Source organism: Dipodomys ordii, unplaced genomic scaffold (assembly GCF_000151885.1).
Source record: "Dipodomys ordii isolate 6190 unplaced genomic scaffold, Dord_2.0 Scaffold100, whole genome shotgun sequence".
NCBI classification, from domain to species: Eukaryota; Metazoa; Chordata; class Mammalia; order Rodentia; family Heteromyidae; genus Dipodomys; species Dipodomys ordii.
The window spans coordinates 2,466,455-2,488,837 of NW_012267316.1; the positions used below are offsets into that span (position 1 = coordinate 2,466,455).

Sequence of the window (22,383 nt, forward strand, 5' to 3'; positions counted from 1 at the left end):
AACAAATGATAGGCGGAAGACTGCTGACTTTGGCATCTTTATTTACTTATATTTTTAGGCGAGGCTTGTGTGAACAGAGATAGGGCCAGTGATAGACAGCTTCATGGAAAGGAAAGTAAAAGTTAAGCAAATCCAGAGAATCCTATCTTTGACCTGTCCTCCTGTGACACTGAAATTACATTTACAATGCACTAAATAACACCCTTCAAAGACAAGCCCTAAGTTGCCATGTATATCCAAGGGGAAGCCTATTCAGCTGTAGAGATCCAGCATTAAGTGAGACTATAAATAACTTCACTATCTATGCTAGAAACTCCTCTATCACCATCCTAATTAGAAGGTGAGGAAGGAAGGCAGTACTTAACAAAGGGATCTGTGACATTTGGTGATGATAATAATGGCTTTAAAATTCCAGGAAAAAGTCAATTTTCCCAATTTTCCCTCACTTGTGTGTCTCCTCTCTCTAGTGAATATTCTCAGTTCCCAGATAGAATTATTTAAACTGCTTTAGTCTGTCTATCTATCTATCTATCTATCTATCTATCTATCTATCTATCTATCCACCCACCCACCTACCTACCTATCTTGAAATAGTTGTATGAAGGAGTTTCAATTTAACATAAAAATTTCTGAGTAAAATGCACCTTGATCAGCGTCACCCCTTCCTGCTTTTATTAGTACAATGATGGTGATAGAAACCTTGGAAAACTAGATCACACGGATGATCAGTGTCACCCCTTCCTGCTTTTATTAGTACAATGATGGTGATAGAAACCTTGGAAAACTAGTATCGCATGGAGAAGACACATTGGATGTTCTCCCTTAAGAGGAAGAAAGTCATGGCTACTATTTTGGTTCAATTTTCTACCAAATTACTATCATAATTTACCAACACATTAGGATTATTTCTCTTCCTAATGTATTGGGATTATTCAGTTACTATATTAGAACAAATTTCTCCACAAGTTGTATTCTATAATTTCTGGTGGCTGAACCCTATCGCATCCTGTGTGAATGTCATAATTTATAGATATCCTACTTTGCTGAATATTTACATTGTTCCTACTTAGTGGCTGTTGTGAGGAATGCTGGGATAGACATGCTTGTATGTGCTTGCTTCTTCCTTAGAAGACCCAAAGGTGGATCTGCTAAGTCAAAAAACTTTTGACCATTCAAGACTATGTGTCTGTGCAGACCTGCTCCAGATAAGTTGCCAACCTGGGTTCTTACCAGCAATATATTGGAGAGTTTCGGTTTTAAATTCTCATCAAAAGTGACAGTTGGAAAATTGCACTTATATTAACATGGGCACTTTTTTTGGTCACTTCTTGTCTTCAGGGATCATTTGAATCTTAGTATTGCTCAAGAAGAACAAATGGGCCAGAATTCAGTAAGTATTCTGTCCTTTCCCCAGTGGATGGGTGCTCTAGAAATCCACATAGAATCTTGGCAGATAATCTCTCCCTTATTGTGGCAATACAAGAGTCAGCCCAATCTCCAATATATTACATTAATTTCAAAGAAATTTGAAGCCAGACATGGTGATATCTCAACCACTCAGGAGATAAGAGATATGAAGACTGTAGTTCTAAACCATATAGGGCAAAAAAAGTGAGATTCTGTCCGAAAAAGATACCCCAAAGCACAAAGGACTAAATCTGACATATAACTGTTACCCCCTCTGTACATCACCTTTATAATAAAAATTCAAAAAATGAGAAAATTCTAGGAAAAGGTACCAGTGTGTTAATATGTGTGAACTGAATATTCAAAAGTATTATATTAATATAACTTAGTCAAACTTGTGTGATATGGCATAAAGATTTCTAATGAAATATTAATTTTAAATAAAATGTCATTTTTTTAAAAAAAAGGACTAAAAGAGTGGCTAAGCAGTAGAATACTTGTCTGGTAAGCACAATGCCTGAGTTCAGTCTCTAGTACTGCCAAACAAACCAAAGAAACTTGGGAGATTATTTTGTGTTTGTTTATCATGAATGCAGGTGTATAGTGTGCGTTCTCTCTCTCTCTCTTTCTCTTCAGAAACCTACCTTCCATTTTTAGGTTCTAATTAAACCTTCCCATGGGAGGGGCTGGGAAGGTAGCTCAGTGGTAGAGCGCTTGCCTTGCATGCATGAGGCCCTGGGTTCGATTCCTCAGCACTACACACAAAAAAAAGAAAAAATCCGGAAGTGGCTCTGTGGCTCAAGTGGTAGAGCACTAGCCTTGAGCTGAAGAGCTGAGGGATAGCGCCCAGGCCCAGGGTTCAGGCCCATGACCGGACCCCCCCCCCAAAAAAAAGTGAGTTCATTTTGGTCTGGGAAGGTGGCTCAGTGGTAAACCTTCCCAGGGGATAATGGACTATCCTTGCAAACAGTTCCATAATCCTAAAGGCTTTTTTTTGGTCTTGAACCTTATTTTTGGCATCACTAGTATCCTTGGGTTAGCCTTTTGGTATTATCATTCTTGGTTTATGGTATCACAGAGCCCAAGGCTCAAAGAACATTTGGAGATCAGCAGGTCCAACACCTTCCCTTTACAAATCAGTGGACCGAGACCCAAAAAAGTGAAGTGGCTATTTGTGCAAGATGAAAAATCTAGTTAGTGCTGCTTTCATGCTAGCATCAAGAGTGGGTCCTAAAATGCAAGGTTCTTTAATCAAGTCCATATTATTTCTATCAAAGGAAAAGATGAGTAGGGCTTTTGAAATTATACATGGGACAATGTAAAATGGATGCATAGAGATGAAAGAACAGGAACACAGAAGGGCTATGATTAATAGACATCCTACACATAAAGGGACATGCTAAATTGAACCCCTTTGTGCAACTACTTGAAAATAACAATAAAAAAAGAGACATCCTGAGGATAACATTGTCCCAGATGATAGTGCTCCCTCCCCCATTTTGAAGTAATCATCATCCTGGCTTTATGTTTGATACCCCTTAACTTTTTAGAGTTTACCACCTAAAATATCATTTGGGAAGCTATCACAAAATTAGAAGGATAAGGGTGGGCCCCTTACTGTGGGTATTTGGAAATGATGCCAATACAGGGAAATTTCTACAAATGTTCTACTGCATCTAGACAGGTGTATTTTTGTCTTGTCTCACATTTTTCCCCATCTTTTTCATTTTATGCTCCATTTTGGTTTTGCCCTAAATCCCCACTTTACTTCTCACTTTTGCTATTTGGTTTCAGTTTGCAAAAGCACTTGTTCCCTGAAGGTTCCTTCATAGCTCGCTGTTCTTCGTTGCAGGACTAGGTATAGTCTCTAATCTCAGGCTATTGCTGAGTTTTTATTTCTATTCCTAGAAATACAAAATAATCTGTATTTCTTCATTGTGTATTGCTTTTCTCAGATGTTTGCTCATGATAAAGGGCAGGAATTTAAAAAGGTAGTTGGAATCAATGAGCATGTGATGGTATTCGGTAACTTCAAACTCACCCCTGGGGACTATGGGGAGGTTTATTGGGAACCCCATTTTGTGTGTGTGTGTGTGTGTGTGTGTGTGTGTGTGTGTGTATGATAGTCCCAGGGCTTGAGTTCAGGGCCTAGGCTCCATCCCTGAGCTTTTGTGCTCAAGGTTAGTGGACTGTCATTTGAGCTGCAGCCACACACCTTTTTTTGTGTGTATGATTTAATTGGAGACAAGTATTTCAAGGACTTTTTTTGTCTTGGCTGACTTTGAACCATTATCTTCACATTTCAGCCTCCTGATTAGCCAGGATTACATGCATGAATCACTGATATCTAGTCTTCAACTGTGTGTGTGTGTATAAATATAGTATAGCATAGTTTGCCATTTTTAGGTGTGAATGCCAATTCCATTAAGTACACTCACAATATTGTGAGCTCACTACGAGTTTTCTAAACTTTTCAATTACATCCAGAAGAGACTGGACTGCCTTTATGTAGTAACTCCATCCCTTCTTCTATGTGCTCCTGGAAACCACAATTTTGATTTCCATCTCTATGAATTTAAGTGTTTTAGTACCTCAAATAGGTGGAATCATATAGTTTTTCATGTTATGCCTGTCTTATTTCACTTAGCATAATGTGAAGAGTCTTCCAGGGGATAGCATAAATTAGAATCTATCATTTTATGGCTGGATAATACTCCATTATATGTGTATATCACATTACCCAGTTTTGTGGTGTCTATCTCTTGGCTATTGTGGTTCAAGCTTTAGGACCAGTACACACAGATACACAGACATAGACACACAGACCCCCCCCCCAACACACACACACAAATTAGGCAATAACTGAGTAGATAGCATTGAAGTCTTTTTTCATTGTGCAATATGGTGGTGGTGGTGGTGGTGTGTGTGTGTGTGTGTGTGTGTTGGTGCTGGGACTTGAATTCAGGGCTTCTTGCTCTTGCTTAGCTTCTTCATTCATAGATGGAATGTTATCATTGCAGCCACAGCTCTACTTCTGGCTTGCTGCTGGTTAATTGGAGATAAGAATCTCACAAACATCTCTTCCTGGGTGGCCTTGGATCAGTGATCCTCAGACTCCAGCCTCCTGAGTAGCTAAGATTGCAGGAATGAGCCATCAAGTGTCCTTCTCATGATGGTGCTTTTACTGATCTTAAAACTGAGCAACCTAAAAGGCTGAAAAGTAATCTAGTGCTGGTGGGTAGGCAGAATCTAGAGATCATGAATGGATAGGAGGACTGACATTGAGAGAGAGCAGTTACCACCTCTATAAATAGTAAACCCAGGCTTACAATTGGGCTCGCTTCACAGGACAGACACCTTCCAAGACAACTTTCAAATACACATGGGATTTTGAGAACAATGATAATGAGACCCAAACCTGAAGGTCACGTGACTGCTGGACAGCAGATGTGTAATGGTCCCTTAAAACCAACTTGCCAGATCTAATGACAGATCCTCAGGAAGATCATCTGCCTCCCATTTAGGGCAGTAAGTGACTCAGTGATACTGGTTCTGCAGCTGACAAGGCATCTAAAATAGGAAGCTAGTGTTTCTGCTGGGAGCCACTCTTCCCATTTTACATCCATGCTTCCTATTTTACTCTTCCACTCTTCCTATTTAACATCCTTCACTAGCTCGGAAGCATTTCTGGGCTTCAGAGTAAATTTGCAAAGAGTTTCAAATTTATCTTAGCAAATGAACCTTCATCTAAATATCATGCAAATATTGACTATCACTCTAGGAAGCGGGTACTGTGTAGGCCTGGAAGTGACCACAGTCTGAAAGACTCATAACGTTCCAGAGATCCATTCAAAGAGTTGGGAAGATCATGTTTTAAGCTGGGCAGTGTTGCATCCTTGTGATTGCAGCATTTGAAGAGAAGAAGTAGCAGGATCACAAGTCTGAGGCTGCCTGGGCTACTCTCTCTCTCTCTCCCTCCCTCTCTCTCTCTCTCTCTCTCTCTCTCTCTCTCACACACACACACACACAAATAAAGGAAGGTGGAAGAAAAATGTTTGAGAGCATGCAATTGGGAAAGTAATGGGTAAAATCAGAAAAGGAACATTTGGGCTTAGATCTAGAGAGAAATTAGGGGCTGAGTAAAAGGCTGAGGACAGTCCTAGGAGTTACACAGGGTTGGGTAAGAGGCAGTGATCAGGGAGTGAGTGATACATTGTCAGAAATGTGGCTGGAAAAGCAGGTGGACAGGAGCTAACCCATGTAAATTCTCATGAAAAATTCAGGCATCATGCTTAAGAGTAATGGGAAAAACCAGTTATGGTGATACATACCTGTAATCCTCAGGAGGATTGAAGGTAGCAGGATTGAAATCTGAGTCTGGCATGAGACTCTATCAACCAGGAAAAAAGAAGGGCTGCGGTGTGGCTCAAGTGATTGGGCACCTGCTAGGCAAATCTTGAGTTCAGTTCTTAATACTGGCAAAAATAAGAGCAATGGAAAGCAAAACCCATGCTCTAAGGATTGGAGTGATTGATTTAATAGCATAAGAGACTGTAAGCTACAGAATAAAGGGAACCTCTGGGCTGGAATATGATACCACCAGTCAAAATAGTAGTGGAATAGTGAAGGAACAGCGACACAGCTAGATGTGTCATTGGCAGGCTGGGGAACTTGTGTTAGAGAGAAGTGTTTGGAAGTCTCCCAGGTTTTGTTTTTGTATAGCAGGATAAATAGGATACCTATTAGAATAGTACTTCTATGTAATGTTTATTTGTAAACCTAACCTTGCTTTTAAGTTAGAAGTCCTTTGGTGTCTGTTCCAGTTGTTCTCAAGTTAGAAGTCCCTCTGTACTCATTATAGTTTGGACTTGAAATGTCCCCAAAGACTCTTATGTTGCTTTGTCCCCAGCTCAATCTTCAGAGGTGGAATTTAGGGATGTGATTGGATAAGGAGAGCTCTGACCTCCTGAATGAGTCCAAGCATTGATAAAGGGAGGTGGTGGAAACTGGGGGAAGTGGGTCACTGGGGGAAATGCCTTTGAAGAGCCTATCCTGTCCCTGTCCTGATCTTTTTGGCTCTCTCGTCTCTGGCTGCCTTGAGGGGAGCAGCCTCCTGTGTTGAGTACTCCTGCTGTCATGATGGTCTGTCCATAGGAATGGAGCCAGCTGACCATGGACTGAAACCTTTGAACCCATAAGCCAAAATAAAAATTTCTTCCTTAAAAATTAAAAAAAACCCCACCCACTGTGTATGGTGGTACATGCCTGTAATCTCAGTGACTTATGAAGTAGGGGTAAAAGGTTTGCAGTTTGAGGCCTGCCTAGTCAAAGTTTTCTGAAGTCCCAAGGTGACAAAACAAATGTAAAAACAAAAACACATTGGGGCTGGGAAGGTGGCTCAGTGGTTAGAGCGCTTGCCTTGCTTGCATGAAGCCCTGGGTTCAATTCCTCAGCACCTCATAAACAGAAAAAGCCGGAAGTGGCATTGTGGCTCAAGTGGTAGAGCTTTAGCCTTGAGCTTAAGAACTGAGAGACAGTGCCCAGGTCCAGAGTTAAGGCCCCACAACTGAAACAAAACAAAACAAAACAAAAAACCCACCCTGAATCAAAAAGACTTAGGGAAGTGGGTTCAAGTGGTTAAGCACTGGCCTACCAAGTAAGGATTGATAGTTGCCTACTAACTCAAAGCTCTGGAGTTCAAGCCCCAGTATCACCACAAAGAACCCCCAAATATAGATTGTTTACTTGCCATTTTGTTACAGTGATATTAAACATGGGGAAAAGCAGGTGGAAGATGTGGGAGGCAGGCATTAATGGATGGTAGCTTAAGTTGGACACATCATAGCCCTTGAGTGCTCCATTTCTGGAGCAGTGTGTGTGCATGTGGGTGCTCATGTGTGTGTTAATAACCACAAATCTAGAAGACCCTTAGCTCCTTAATCATCCTTCCTCAGAGATAGAAAGCTCTGATGAAACATTTTTGTCAACATAAAATGTCATTTCTGGAAACGCAATTTTAGATGTCAGTGGCTTGCCTCAAAAATGTATTTTAAAAATTATGAAACATCCAGTTTTCCTTCAAGAGTAAATGACATTAAAAAAAGAAAAAGGAAAAAAAAGAAAACAGGGTTGCTGTTGACTTAAGTGCTAGAATAATAGGTGTGCTTAGGAAGAAGCTGATATAATGAAGGAAATGGACTGAAATCAGTGTTTAAAATGGGTGAAGCAATCCTACAAGGTGCAGGGTGAAACTTGTGGAGGTTGGATGGATGGGAGGCAGCTCTGTGAAGTTCTAAAGGCATCCAGGTAAGAAGGGAACAGGAAACTATCCCTAACATGGCCCTCACTTCTCTGGCTGGAGCAGTCAGTGCTGTGCATGACTACAGTTCTGTCCATTCATCCCTGTGCTACAAAGGGAGCAGGATGTGCCCATGCAGCTTCACAGGAAGAATAGCTATTCCCTGGAAGCAGTTTTACTCTGTGTTCAGAGAAAGGTATGAAGATGTTTCTCAGGCTTGGCAACACGATTACCAATGTCTGTGCAAGTTCTTGAGGGATTAGCACGAAACCATAGGTTATCAGGAGCCTGGATTCCAGTCTTAAACTTTGCACTATATAGTTTTGCCTATTCAAAAGAAATATACATTTTCTTACTATCCTGAATCTACATGCTAGAGTAAACTATGAAGTCTGCATTTCTATTCTGTGAGGCAAATAGCTATCTGAAGTGAAATCCTCCAGTTTGTGAAAAGAGCTATATTTGAGGTAATAGTCATACTGCAGGTATCAATACCTAAACAAAGCAATCTGAGATTGTGTCTAACAAATATAAGCCCATTTTTCACATTAGTGAGATACAGTTTTAAAAGCATTAGCGAATGTTAGGAAATCTAAACGTTACAACTGTTGGGGCTGTAGGAAAGAGCCCTGACCTGCATATAACCAACAGAATTGTCCACAGTGATGGCAAGTCAGGTCCTTGATTAGGTCATGTCATATGACACACTGTCTTGCCAGAAAACACAGCTAGAGTTCCTCTGTCTTTGCTAGCTTTGGAGCAGCAGGGCATGGAGAGACCCACAGCCAAAAGGAAATGAACTGTGCCAACCACCCAGAGAGCTTGCAAGTGTGTCCTCCTGAAGGAGCTTGGCTAGGTGGCCTTTTCCAGCTAAGCCTCCAGATGAGACCCCGGCTGACATCTTGACGACCGTCCTTTAACAAGGACCTTGGCAGAACCATGTCAAGAATTCAGCCTCGGGAACTGGCGCTGTGGCTCAAGCGATAGAGCGCTCGCCTTGAGCTGAAGAGCTCAGGGACAGCACCCAAACCCAGAGTTCAAGCCCCATCACCAAAAAAAAAAAAAAAAGAAAAAAATAAGAATTCAGCCTCCGTGAGAGAAAACATGGTTTGTTCTCAGCTGCTAGTTTTATGCTAAGTTATCACCCAACAATAACAAAAACAGATTTTGGTGTTAGAAAGGGGGCACTGCTGTCACAAATACCCAACTATGTTGGAGTGGCTTTGGGTATGCTCATTGAGCTGTGGGTAGAGGTGGGAAGAATTCTAAGGCATGTCATAGAGAAGGGAGGGAAGTTGAAAATATAGAAATCATTCGGTAGCATATAGCTTTATAAAAATAAAAATGCACTTATTGCTAAGGATAGAGAAACATAGAGAAACACATAAGCTCTTGTTTGAACATCTGGATAGACAGAGCTGAAGCAGATCTGAGTGTAGCACTTTTGGGACACTCTTTCATGTACAAAGTAATTTAAAAATATTTTTGGGTCCGGTCGTGGGGCCTGAACTCTGGGCCTGGGCGCTGTCCCTCAGCTCTTCAGCTCAAGGCTAGTGCTCTACCACTTGAGCCACAGCACCATCTGGCTTTTTTCTTTTTTGCTTATGTGGTGCTGAGGAATCGAACCCAGGGCCTCAGGCATGCAAGGCAAGCGCTCTACCACTGAGCCACCTTCCCAGCCCAGTAATTTAAATTTTTATCTGTCTATAAATATAGTAAAAATAGCTAGGTGCCCTACTCCTATAATCATGACTAGTTGGGAGACTAAGATCTGAGGATCATGATTTGAAGCAGTCTGGGCAGGAGAGTCTGTGAAACTCATCTCCAGTGAACCAGCATAAAGGTGCACAGCATAAAGACAGCACCCAGATTCTAAGTCCAAGCCCGGCACAAAAAGTATATACAATTAACAATACTTATGGATAAGCTGACACTCCTCTGCAGTAAAATTATAGAAATTTTATTTAAATCAAACTTAATAGTTTTCTAAAAGTTTTTTTGTTGTTGTTTAAGTCTGAAAGTTATTTAAAGGGTAACACATGAGAAGTGCCAGCAATGCAGGCAGTACCTCCACAGGGAGTAATTAAGCAATGTCAGCCCTATTTCCACCTTGTCCTGAAAAGACAATTGCATGAGTGGCAGAGCTATTACAACAGGCTACTGTGGCCTGGCACCTACACCGTTTCATTTGTGTCAGAACGATAGGTGACTCCTTGGTAGACTGAAAGCATCAGAAGCACAATCCCATTGTAGTAAAAGTAGAAATTTGAAAATAACATTCTGTAATGTCTTAAGTAGAAGCCATTGTATGCAACTAGATTATAAATGTATTTTGCTATCATCTTTAACCTTTCCAATGGTCCATCTCTAATCTCTCCAATGGTCCACACACTATACCCTGTATGTACTATTCTGTGTGTGTGTGTGTGTGTTATCCTGGGGCTTGAACTCAGGGTAGGGGCACTGTCCCTTAGTTTTTTTTGGGGGGGGGTCTGGTCGTGGGCCTGAACTCTGGGCCTGGGTGCTGTCCCTCAGCTCTTCAGCTCAAGGCTAGCACTCTACCACTTGAGCCACAGCACCACTTCCGGCTTTTTTTTTCTTCTGCTTATGAGGTGCTAAGGAATCAAACCCAGGGCCTCATGCATGCAAGGCAAGTGCTCTACCACTGAGCCACCTTCCCAGCCCTCCCTGAGCTCTTTTGTTCAAGGCTAATGCTCTATTACTTGAGCCACAGCTCTATTTCTGGCTTTTTGGTGTTAATTGGAGATAAGAGTCTCATGGACTATCCTGCCTGATCTCAGCCTCTTGAGTAGCTAGGATTACTGGTGTGAGCCATCAGCACCGAGCTGTATGTTATTCTTTATCAGCACAGAAAGGATATTTCTTCAAGGCAGATGGACTGAGGCTTTTGACACCATGCAAATATTAACTTTAAGGACAAACCACTGAAATTATTCAACGTGAAAAATGAGAGCTTTCAATGCATTTGCCATTTTTATTTTGCTATGCAGTAACATCATTCACCATGGGCTGTGATGTGGCTGACAGGGAATGGAGAATATATCTTTTCAAAGGCTATTTATAACTAAACACAAATAGTTTTAATTACAGTGGAAATTCTGTACAGTTTAAGGCTTGGCTCTGAACTAGATTGTTAATATGGACCAGATTTGGAACTAAAACACCTTTTCTTCAAGTCAAAAAAGAAAATGAATGAAAAAAATACAAGGAAAAAGAAACAAAGAAAGAATACAAAGCAATAGAAGCCCAACAGGATTTCAGTGAAATTCCATAATCTTGTAAACTAACAAAACATAGGCTTTCTTCCCAAAACAAGTGATGATTTACATATTTAGGGGTTGTTAGGAAACTCCAAGAAGCTTTCTATATTGAACGTGGACCAAAGCAAACAACAAGGAAGAAATCACATGAATGTGCTAAAAATTGGTACCACCATATAACAAATTAAATGAAATACACAAAGCAATATTATAAGCATTAAATATTTCCAGAGGGTCAGAGAGTCATTACTGCATATGAATGAGAATAATAAAACCAGGTGAAACAAGTACAAGATTCAAGTTGTTTACTGAATAAACTTGGTATTGGCACATCTAATCTGGAATAAACTTGAGATACCAGACCTAGACAGCTTCTAGCATTTTAGGGTAATCTTCATTTAATCTGTAAACCAAAGATTTGTCACCTAAGAAGTTGCCATTTTTTGTGTGTGGAGACTTTAATAACGATAAACTATGAAAGGCGTGAGTTGTTTATGTGTTACATGAGATCACGGTTTATATTGTCGGTTATGAACGTGCAGGTAAGAGTTGAAAACTGAGACATTTTGTGAAAATTAAAAATGCTGCTCTTTTGTAATTTTACCGTTGCTTCATGCAGTATCAGTTTAGTGATGCTGATTCAGATTGCTTTATTATGGGAAGATCTCTCTGTCAGTGTCTTTATTAATAATCAAGGTCAATTCTTCTGGAACGGAATTTTCCACAGACAGATACAAGTCAGTTGGGTTAGAAGAGGGAAGTCCATAAAGGCTCTGGTTTTCCTAATGGTTTGCATGACTGGATTCATGTGCAAGCTAAGTTATTCCTGTAGAAAAGAGATTTCATTAGTTATACATTTGAAATCTTAAGAACTTTGCTCAGATCAAGGCCACAAAAAAGTATCTTGGAACATTTTTGGACAAGATATTGTCATATTCCTTCCTAAATCAGTTTCCATGATAAGGCTTATAATTAATTTTTGTTTTGGTGCTGGAACTGGGACTTGCATTCTGTACCCAGGTGCTGTCTTTTAGTTTTTGGTTTTCTCGAGGCTAATGCTCTATCATTGGAGTCACAGCTTTATTTCTGGCTTCCTGTTGGTGAACTGAAAATTAGAATCTCACAGACTTTCCTGCTCAGGCTGCCTTTGAACTATGATCCTCCGATCTCAGCCTCCTGAGTAGCTAGAATTACATGAGCCACAAGTGCCCAGCTCTGTATGAGTTTCTTTCACATAATTGCAATGTCACCAAGTAGCTGAAGCCCACTAAAGAAAGTCTTTGTATTTCACCTTCAAAATAGATTATAAACTTGAAGATTGAATTTAGCATTGCTTTTCTAAGAGGTGTTACTCATCAATCCAAATGTTTCAGAAACCCTTTAGAGCACTTCCTTATAAAGTCTCTCCAGTGTTCTGCCCCATAAACACATGTGCAGATAGCAGTGCTGCTGTTGCATTCAGCATTCCAAGTGCTCTAAGGATGCTCATGGCCCCATGAGTGCTTGAACAGCAGGTCATATCCATGGCATAACTGTGCACACACAGACAACATGGTCTGCTCACCATGCTGGCCACACAGCAACTGTCAAGGCATGCACTTTCTAGAGGAGAACAGGACCACCAAAGCTATGTTTTGCCTCCTCCTGGGACATACTAGCACATAAATATTCCAAGGAATAAGTATTCCAAGGAATACAAGAAATATAAAGCCATCCAAAAAAGAAAGCAAGTGCTTAGGCTTCAAATTAACCACCCCTCCTCCAAACCAAAGCACAAACAAGCTGTTACCAAACATTGTTGAGTAAGCTTCCAAAGGATGATGTTATCAAAGGGAGAAAGCAGTGTATTTAATTTCCCTAAGTTGTAAGAACATATAGATTGCACCTCTGAGAACAAAACTGCTTTAGTTCTGATTAGGCCACATGGCAAGTGAAATCAAATTTGATATTTTAAATTTGGAAAATGAAAAAAAGCCTGGATTAAAAGAGAAGCGTGATGAGCCCATGCAAACGACGACTCTTGCGTTTCCCTTTTCCTCTAACTGGCAATAGATGCAAAACAGCTGCAAGTAGGGAACTTCCAAACCCTAGACAACTAGGTACTCACAAGCAGATGCTTCTTTCACTTAGTAACCAGTTCCACCAATGCCAGTAAGAGGAAAAGGGAGAGAAGGGATTAGGTGACAGATGGGAGGAAGTGACCCATGCCACATGCCAGGTTAGGCCAGCCTACAAAATCAACATCACCTCTTACCTCTAGTCAATCCTCTCCATCTTCTGGTGTGATTTCTGTCTCTTTATGGACCACTACCTTGGTCACTGACATGTCAGGGTGCTGCTCTTTGGCCTCTTTAATTGCCTGAGCCAGCGCCTATCCCCAGGAAATCACAGAAGGGTAAAAACAAAGAGGAGGTAGGACATGCGTGAGCAGTAGCAGCATGTAGACTTATGAGCTAAAATCCATACCCACAATTTACAAATGAGGTAACAGTGATTACGAGAGGAATTGAAAATCATTAATTCAGAAATTTTTTTAGAATACAGGCTGCACCAGAAGAATAGCGTTGGGGTTGTCTTCGCTTCTCTGCTGGGAATTCACAACTCACACATCTTACCTGGTCATGGTCAATGTCTGCATCTCCTGTGATGACGATTCGCTTCTCAATTCGTGTCTCTGAAATGCCTCCTTTCACAGTCTGAAGGAAACAAAGAAGCAAGTAATCTATTCACTAGCAGGAGCCATTATGCTCCACAGGGGTCAGGGCAGAAAATGGTGACAGTGTGCAGTCCCATCTAAAACAGGAGTCTATGGTGGTTATGTAACATGTTTAATTCTGAAAGGAGGATAGAGTGGAGCTCTTTGGGTTTGGTGACCAGTATTTCTGGTAGGACTGCTCCATGTCCAATACCAGAGCGAGCAATTAAGCACAGAATAGTAGAAAGAATATTCCAACCCAGAAAGCAGCACATGAGACAAATGCTTGGTAACTATGGAAGTTGGAAAGCTCCCCAGCAGGCAAGTAACTAATGGCTTGCAATTTGTCAGAGGTTGTGAGCAAGCTTCTCTCTTGAGCTCTCAAGGAGCATGCTAAGGGTTCTCACTTCCCCACTTACTTTGGTGATGTGTGTGGTGGTGGTGGTACTGGTAGTTTCAGATGTGATGGTCTGTGCACTCATTAGCACTCCTGGCTCCAGATCAGCCCCAGAATCGACCTTAGCAAGCAAACAGATGTCACAGCCAGGTGTTTACATTTCCTTTTCATGAGTTTGCTATGTTATTTAAAGCATTAGTGATTCAGCCCTCTGGATACACAGGCTTTACATCTAGGGATTCAACTAACTACAGATCAAAATAATCAGAGAAAAACAGTCTGGGCATGGATAGAAGTTGTGCCTTAAACAATATAGTATAGCAATGATTTGCATAGCATTTACATTGTGTTTCGTGCTGAAAGTCATTCTGAGATGACTTAAAGTACATAGAAGGATGTGAAGCTGAGCATCTAAAGATTTTGGTATCCATAGGGGTTCTGGAACTCATCCCCCACAGTCAGGTTGGACTCTTTCCCCTACTCACTTCAGGTCAAACATAAATGGGACTTGTTCCCAAGAGAAAGAACTAAGCAAAGTCAGAGTTAATGGTCCTTAAAAATAAGTGCATTCAGGGGCTGGGAAGGTGGCTCAGTGGTAGAGTGCTTGCCTTGCATGCCTGAGGCCCTGGGTTTGATTCCTCAGCACCACATAAACAAAAACGAAAAAAGCCGGACATGGTGCTGTGGCTCAAGTGGTAGAGCGCTAGCCTCGAGCTGAAGAGCTGAGGGACAGCGCCCAGGCCCAGAGTTCAGACCCCACGACCGGACCCCCCTCCCCCCCAAAATAAGTGCATTCAAAATGTGAGTATATTTCTTTATCTTTGGCTACAGGACTAGTCTTTTGAATTTCCCTTGTGTTTTGAGATACTGGGAGTCTGGTTAAGTCACTTGCTGTTCCATGGCTGGCAGCAAGACCATGATTACCGTACTGTTCTTGACAAACGATGGCATGGCTGTGGGGTCCTGTCAAGTCTCCTGAGCGAAACATTGTGCGGTTATACCAGAATTCAAAGCCACAAAAGAGAGTCAAATGTAAACTTCCAGGACTCAGGTCTTCATAGATTGTCATACCTGGGATGATTCATACGTGATGGTTTTTGTTTCTGTGTGGACCACTGGCACTTCCTTGGTAGAAATGTCTAGCTTTACTCCTCCTGGTGAAATGCTGCCTGAACTCGTGGTTTCCATCTTCACAGTTGAAGTCTGTGTCAATGAGAGAAGTAAGCAAGGGGTTATTATAGCATCTACAAACAGTTTTGTTTTTCTTTCTAATCCTTGATATTTTAGTACTTGATAGAAGTACAGGCTAATGTGAAATGTTTATACATTATATGGTGTGGCAAGTTGAGAAATGAAGCATAACATAAATATAGATCAGCCTGAAATTACACTGCATTTCTCTTTTTTGAACTCAGTATCTAGTGCTTGCTAGGCAGGTGCTCTGCTGCATGAGCCACATTCACAGCCCATTTTTCTTTAGTTAAGTTTCAGATAGGGTCTTGTGTTATAGTCTGGCTAGGCTAAGATTTCAGTAGTGTTATTTCTGCTTTCTTTCTGCTTAGCTAACAGACACACACCACCATGCCCAGGTTATTTTTTAATTTATTAAAAGAGGTTTCACAAACCTTTTGCCAGGTCTTAAACCATGATTCTATAGTTTTCAGCATCCTAAGTATCTGGAATTACAGTGTGAGCCACTATATATATAGTTCCACTGCATTTAAAAATGGAATGTTCTAGGTAACAAAAACATCTTACACGAAATTTGAAGTAAACTGTTTTGTTTGTAAGTTCCTCCCTCTCAATCTCACATGTACTAATCGTAAAATAGAATAAAACCATAAACAAACTTTTTACTTCATAACTTAGAATAAAGGAATAAATATATAAGCATTATCCCTGACCCCCAAACACTTTGAGAATATGAATACAAGGTGATAAAGAATAGAGTTCTGGCACTTAGACCTTGGGTGGGCTTAGTTTTTGGCTCCTCTGAATGTGATTGAAAATCAACTTTTCTAGTATCTTGGCTCACCATGAATTCTTCAGCTCTACTACCAATTTTAAGTTCAATAATAGAAACCACTTCCTGAAGCATTATATTATTGATAAGCAATAGATCTGTTTGCATGTCAACCCAGAGCAGAAAACCAGCATGAGAAGCCTACATGCTATGCAAGAATGGAGTAAGACAAAAACCAAACCAACCACACATGCAACAGATAGAGAATTCAATTCAGTTCCACTGTTACACTGACCTAACATTCAGAGCATTACTGTTAGTTTTTTTAATTTTTATTATGAAAATACCATACAGAGGAGTTATAATTACATGGACAAGATAATGAGTACATTTCTTATCAAGCATTGTAGCTTCCTCCTTTGTTTCCCCTTCCTATCCCTTCCCATATCCCCCCTCCCCAACTATGTTAGTTTTAATGCTTACAGTAACATTAACTACCACTTACCTCCAAGTGGGACTTTGGTTCTGAAACTTCAGAAGCATGGACTGCTGAGCCCTGCTCCTCCACTTGCTTGTGGGAAGCAGTGGCTGTCTCTTCCTGTTCAGAGGTAGCTTTATCGCTTCCCCCTCCTTCCTCTTTGGCCCCTTCCATCTGAGGAGAAGGCTCCCTCTCTTTCATACCGGAAGCATCCATGGACGTGGCATCTCCCACGTCCCCGGCATCCCCACTGGCATGGACATTCAACACACGTCTCTCCTCCACCTGCACCGTTTCCTGTACCACCTTCTCAGTACTGTGGGGCTGGCGGTGTGAGGTGGTGGTTTCCGTCTCCATTTCACTGGACTCGGTTTTAGTCTCTACTTTCTGTGAGGGAAGATTATGGTGTCCATAATCAAAGATCAAAATAAACCTCAAAACTCTAGAGACAACATTCGCTGCCTAAAGTCAACAGCAAGTGCTTATAAACACAAACACTGATAAGAAACATGAACCGGCTTTCATTCCTCCTGTTAGAAGCTCTGATACAGGTCATCCAACACACCAGACCCAGTGATGGTACATCAGAGCATCCACAGAAGAAAGAGAAAACAGTAAAATATGCAAATAAAACATAACAGAGCATCTAGTACCTTCACGGTGGTTTTGCCTGCCCAGTTTCTTAGACCCAATGAATGAATGAGACCCAACGTTTCTAAGTATCAAATGCTATGAAAAATTTTCAACATGCTTCCATTATGGATACGTGAGGTACATTCTTGAAATAGAACAAAACACATTGGACAACCATGCAAACAGGTACAAAAGACAATCACAGAGGACATGTGAACGCAAAGCTTCTTAGATGCAAAACCCAGGTACCACCCACCCACCACAAAGACACAAAGCAAAGCAAATGGCCACATAGAAAAACACTGAATAAGGAGCAAAAGGCCACCTGGACCCAGCTTTGGGAAGTAGACGTGACCCCTCCTATGAATTCTGTTGGCTTTCTTGCAGACTCTAATAGACTGAAGATTTCAGAGCCATCCATGAGCTTTTCCCCAGAAGACTGCTTAGTCTGAGAGAACAAAGAAACAAAGCAAAGTCAAGCACGAGAGAAAGAGAGAGGGAGCGAGAGATACGTTCAAAGCTTGTTAGAATCAAGGCAGAGGAAACAGGGAGGAGGAATGAGGAATCCACCATACAGAGTTGGAAAACAGAAAAGAATGGTAAATAAAATAGCAAACGAGGGTGACCATGAGCTCTTGTTTGCTAAAGCAGAGAGAGTTATTAGGATTAGGGTGGTGCTGATTTAAGCAAACCAATTTTTCCGCCTTTCATTGCAAGCTACAGCAACATTGTCACATCTTGGGAAGGGAAGCTGGAAATAAAAAATAAAGTGTTTTAATGCTGACTTTGAACTGCAGTGTTGATTTAACTAGGAAATTAAAAAAAAACAAAAAACAACCAAAAAAGCTGGGTTGGCTGCTTCCAACATAAAGCCAAGCAGCAAGAGAAACGGGAGGGTTCAGGGTGTAAGGGTACTGCCTCAAAAGATGTCATGCTGGAATCTTAAGCCGATTGAGAGCCACTGGTTACCACTACTCGAGATGCTGACGACTCAGTGACGTAATGAGCAGTAGCAACTGTGAAGGCCGGTTCCTGGGAGTATCTCCACTCCGACAGGCTCTTCCTTCGGGGACCGAAGAGTCCCACTTTCAAGACTTCACTGTCTTGTACCTGCTCCATCTTGCTGGATCGCTGGCTGTCCGTGTGGAGGTGAGTGGATACATCCTGGCTCAGCATTGGAGTCTTCTGAAGTTCATCTTCTTCAGGACTCTGCCTCCGAGACTCCGCTTCCTTGATGGGTGCCAGGGATTCTGACAATTTTCGCTTTGCACTTTGTGCCTCTGGGCCTCTCTTGGATTTCTCATCGGAAAGGGTTTCCAGGACTTCATACTCTGCCAGGACAGGGCCCACCTTCCCTGATTCTGACACACCTCTCTCCATTTTCTGCAGAGCTTCCAATGTGGAGGGCTGAACCACTCCTTCCCCCTCTTTACCTTTCCCAGTCATAGTAACAATCCTGCCAGAGACGGTGTCATAGGATTTTCCAAGTGTGTATATTTTTTGCTTGCTCTCTTCTTTCAGTTGCATTTCTTGGGCCAAGTCATCAAAGCTATGCATTTCAATAGCACTAGATTTTAGCACTTCGGCAGGGAGGGCACTGTCACCAGTTCTACTGCTCAACATCACCACCTTGTAAGTCACGATCTTTTTCAAATCACCATCAACTACCTCAGTGGGTATTTTGTCTACAATAACCCAATCCTCTGTGCCCTATATTTGAAATATAAAAGCTAAATTAGATATTATGATGGCAACTCACTTCTAAAATAAGAATCCTTTAAGAAAATGAGGGTGAGAGCTACATGCAGGTTTGTAGTGGGATTGGATCTAGTAATTATGGCTGCAATCTTTTCTCATCTGAGTTGACTACAACCTTCCATGTGGAATACATTTTGGGAAGCAGGCTTGCAATTTCAGATTTCCTTAAATAGGAAGATGGTCTGATGGCGAATTTCAAAAGAAACATACTGGCCCTATGGTACAATGATTAATGTGCATTTCCAGATTAGATAACATTCCTGAGGTCACTGTACAAGTCATTCAGATTTCCGTGTGTGAACACTGAAAGTATAGTTTTCCATGTTAAATATAGTACGATAGCCTCACTACTTGCCAACACTATAACTTTCTGTAAATACCATTTTACATGTTAATAAATTGTACTTCTTGACCTAAGGAAGTCAATCCATGTAATAATAATCCCATTGGTGGGACACTACTGGATTCTTGTATAAATGAGTCTTAGAGGTCTGTACAGTGTTCCAGTTTTAATTATAACGGAAGTCCATTGTCTGCGTAGTTTCATTTCCACTTTCTTTAGTGTTAGTTACAAGGCAGTGGATAGTTATGAAATCTTTGCCTTCGGGAAAATCTGATAGGATGTGATAGTTTAATGCTGACCCATCTCCTATGTTATAGAGGACAGGAAATGCAACCCAGGAACAGATAAATGCCTTGGTTCACATTTTAATCTAGTATGCTCCCTATTTTTGTATTGGTTATAACCTGAATTCTTGAATCAAAATGTATGTTATGAGAAAAATGTGTACAGAGATTGATGTACATGTCAGTTGAGTTAAATGATCTTAATTGAAAAAATAACCTCTAGGGTGGATGGAATAGTTTTCTGGAAAATTATTTGATGAGACGTAGACACAGATTCTGCTGAGCCTCCTTTCTGGATTTTCTTAAGCATACTTGGCTAGTGGGAAAACCAATACAAGTTCAGAATTTCCAAAATCAGTCAAGGTCATCTAAATTAGCACCATTCTGGGTGAATACAGACAATGAAAAGTTTTACTGAGATTTCTATCAAGATAAGCAATAATAAAGCTTCAGTGGTAATTTACAGACAGAATGACCTAGAAGTAAAAGTCATAGAGATGCTGAACCAGTAACTAACATTCTAAGAAAATTCCTTCCCCAGAAGCTATGGCAATGTAACAAATCTACCTTAGTTTAAAACAAGAAAATTTCTAAAAGATAAAAACAACACTTTCATTAGACACTGATATTTGAAGAACAATTCTTTTTGGAGAAATCCTTTTTAATTTTTTTTTTACCTGAGACCCAAGAAATGGAGAACTTCCTTGTTGCAAAAATATAACCTTTTCAGAACTTTCTCTTTCTTCTTTGGTCTGTTTGAATAGAAGGGGTTGGGTTGGAGAGGAAGTGGACAGGTAGAGAGTTTCCAAAAAGGCAAGTTAGGAAGAGTCCTGTCCTTTCATATATATATATATATATATGTATATATATATATGTGTGTATATATATATGTATATATATATGTATATATATACACATATATATGTATATGAGTAGATACACATACATTCAATCATTTATTTCTTTTTCTTTGCAAGGATATAAACTGCAAGGATATAAACTATTCTTTGTTAAATTCAGAAGGTAATGACCATTTCTGAAACTTGGGTATTCATGCAACATATTTCTACAAACACAGAATAAAAAAGAGCTATACACAAAGTTTCATGGTGTTTAAAGTTGTCTGTATTACATACCATCAAAGTCAGCACTAATGAAACAAAATGTGCGGAAATTAAAAAGTGTATGTTAGGAATCTACTCTCACTTCTACCTCTGATAAACATTTGGTGGAGTCCCCAATTCCTGTGCTGCCCAGTGTGGGGGAAGAGAAATGCCCACCAGGTTAGTGTATGACCCTTAATTTGAATAAACGAGTTGTACTTGCATTGACTCGTGTGTGTGTGTTTGTGCACTTGCCAGTAATGACTTGAACTCAGGGTATGTGCTCTTCTATGGCTTTTCTGCTCAAGGCTGATGCTTTACCACTTGAGTCACACCTCCACTTCTGGATTTTTGCTGATTAATTGGAAATAGGAGTTTCATGACTTTCCTGCTTGGACAGGCTTAGAACCTTGATCCTCAGATCTCAGACTCCTGAATAGCTAGGATTATAGACCTGAACCACTAGAGCTCAGCTTTCTACTTTTTTTTGGTACCATAAGTAAACTAAGCTTTAGTTGAACATTTGTAATATAGAGACTAATTTTTAAAAGTTAACCTCAAATATTTTTCCTTAAAACATAGAACTAAGAAACATTTATTTATTTATTTAATGTTGGCTGTGGGACTTGAACTCAGGGCCTAGGCACTGTCCCTGAGTTCATTTGCTCAAAGCTAGGGCTTTGCCACTTTGAACTATGCTCTATTTCTGGTTAGTTGGAGATAAAAGTCTTATGGACTTACTTCTGGGGCTGGCTTTGAATCTCAATCCTCAGATCTCAATTTCCTGAGTAGCTAGGATTATAGGCATGAAATACCAGCATCTGGCATTGCCATTAATTTTTAAGCTATTTTTAATTCCTCTGTTTGGTATTAGATAGGCATAACTCACATAGTGAGCCAAAAGTTGAAATCCCTTCATCTTACCAGACAAGGGGCAGAAAGGATATTTTGGAAAATTAAACTAAAAGTTAATCTGAGAAAACTAGGTTTCTAGAAGATTGGAACTCTTTAAAAAGATCTTATCATTATACATGTACTCATTACCTTACTCATGTAACTGTAACCCCTCTGCATACTATTTTTACAATAAAGCATAAAAAAGATCTTATTCTAAACAATATAATTTTATGAGCACAAACTTAAGTCTGTTTACTAATCTATCTGTAAGTATGATATTGAATCATTTATCAAGAGGTTGTAGGAGACCATCTGGAATGTTCTGCAGGACCTGCTGATAAATTTCAACAACACCATTCTCTGCTGACACTTTCTAATGTTAAATGAGTAACCTATTCTCAAAGGAGAAACAAATTCTTGTCCTGCTGTAATTGTGGAGGAAACTATTGGAAAAGACAAAAATGCACAACTGTTAAAATGTGGATCATTAAAATGTGCATTAAAAAACTCTTTCGATCATATCCTCAATTTTTCACACAGAATGGAGAAAGAGTCCAAACCGCAGATACTTTTCAGAATAATAGTACTTGACCTCTAATTATAATCACTGATCTAAATAACATTCCTAAGATAAAAGCTTTAAGAAAATGCCCAGTGGCATTTACCCAAATGCTTACAAACAAGACCACACTAAAGCTACCAGCACAACTATGTTTATTGCAGCCTTATTTACCATAGCTAAGATATGGAACCAACCCAGATGCCCCTCAGCAGATGAATGGATCAAGAAAATGTGATATATATACACAATGGAATTCTATGCCTCCATCAGAAAGAATGACATTG

At 40.3% G+C, this 22,383-nt stretch overlaps 1 protein-coding gene across 4 annotated transcripts in view; it reads right to left on the reverse strand.

The window, feature by feature from the left end:
- Positions 1-10,680: 10,680 nt before the first annotated feature.
- The window catches only part of Epb41l3 (erythrocyte membrane protein band 4.1-like 3), a 173,146-nt gene continuing 161,443 nt past the window's right edge, over positions 10,681-22,383 (reverse strand). For 2 of the 4 annotated variants that reach the window (XM_013027179.1, XM_013027180.1), the window contains exons 15-21: positions 17,478-17,600; positions 16,547-16,906; positions 15,150-15,281; positions 14,101-14,199; positions 13,602-13,682; positions 13,241-13,357; positions 10,681-11,812 (exon numbers count right to left, since the gene is read on the reverse strand). In XM_013027179.1, coding sequence (XP_012882633.1) covers positions 13,247-13,357; positions 13,602-13,682; positions 14,101-14,199; positions 15,150-15,281; positions 16,547-16,906; positions 17,478-17,600 — 906 coding nt within the window. In that variant the 3' untranslated portion in view covers positions 10,681-11,812; positions 13,241-13,246. Of the gene's footprint in view, positions 11,813-13,240; positions 13,358-13,601; positions 13,683-14,100; positions 14,200-15,149; positions 15,282-16,546; positions 16,907-17,477; positions 17,601-20,214; positions 20,290-22,383 lie in introns of all 4 variants that reach the window. The other 2 variants (XM_013027181.1, XM_013027182.1) reach the window with 2 other exon arrangements.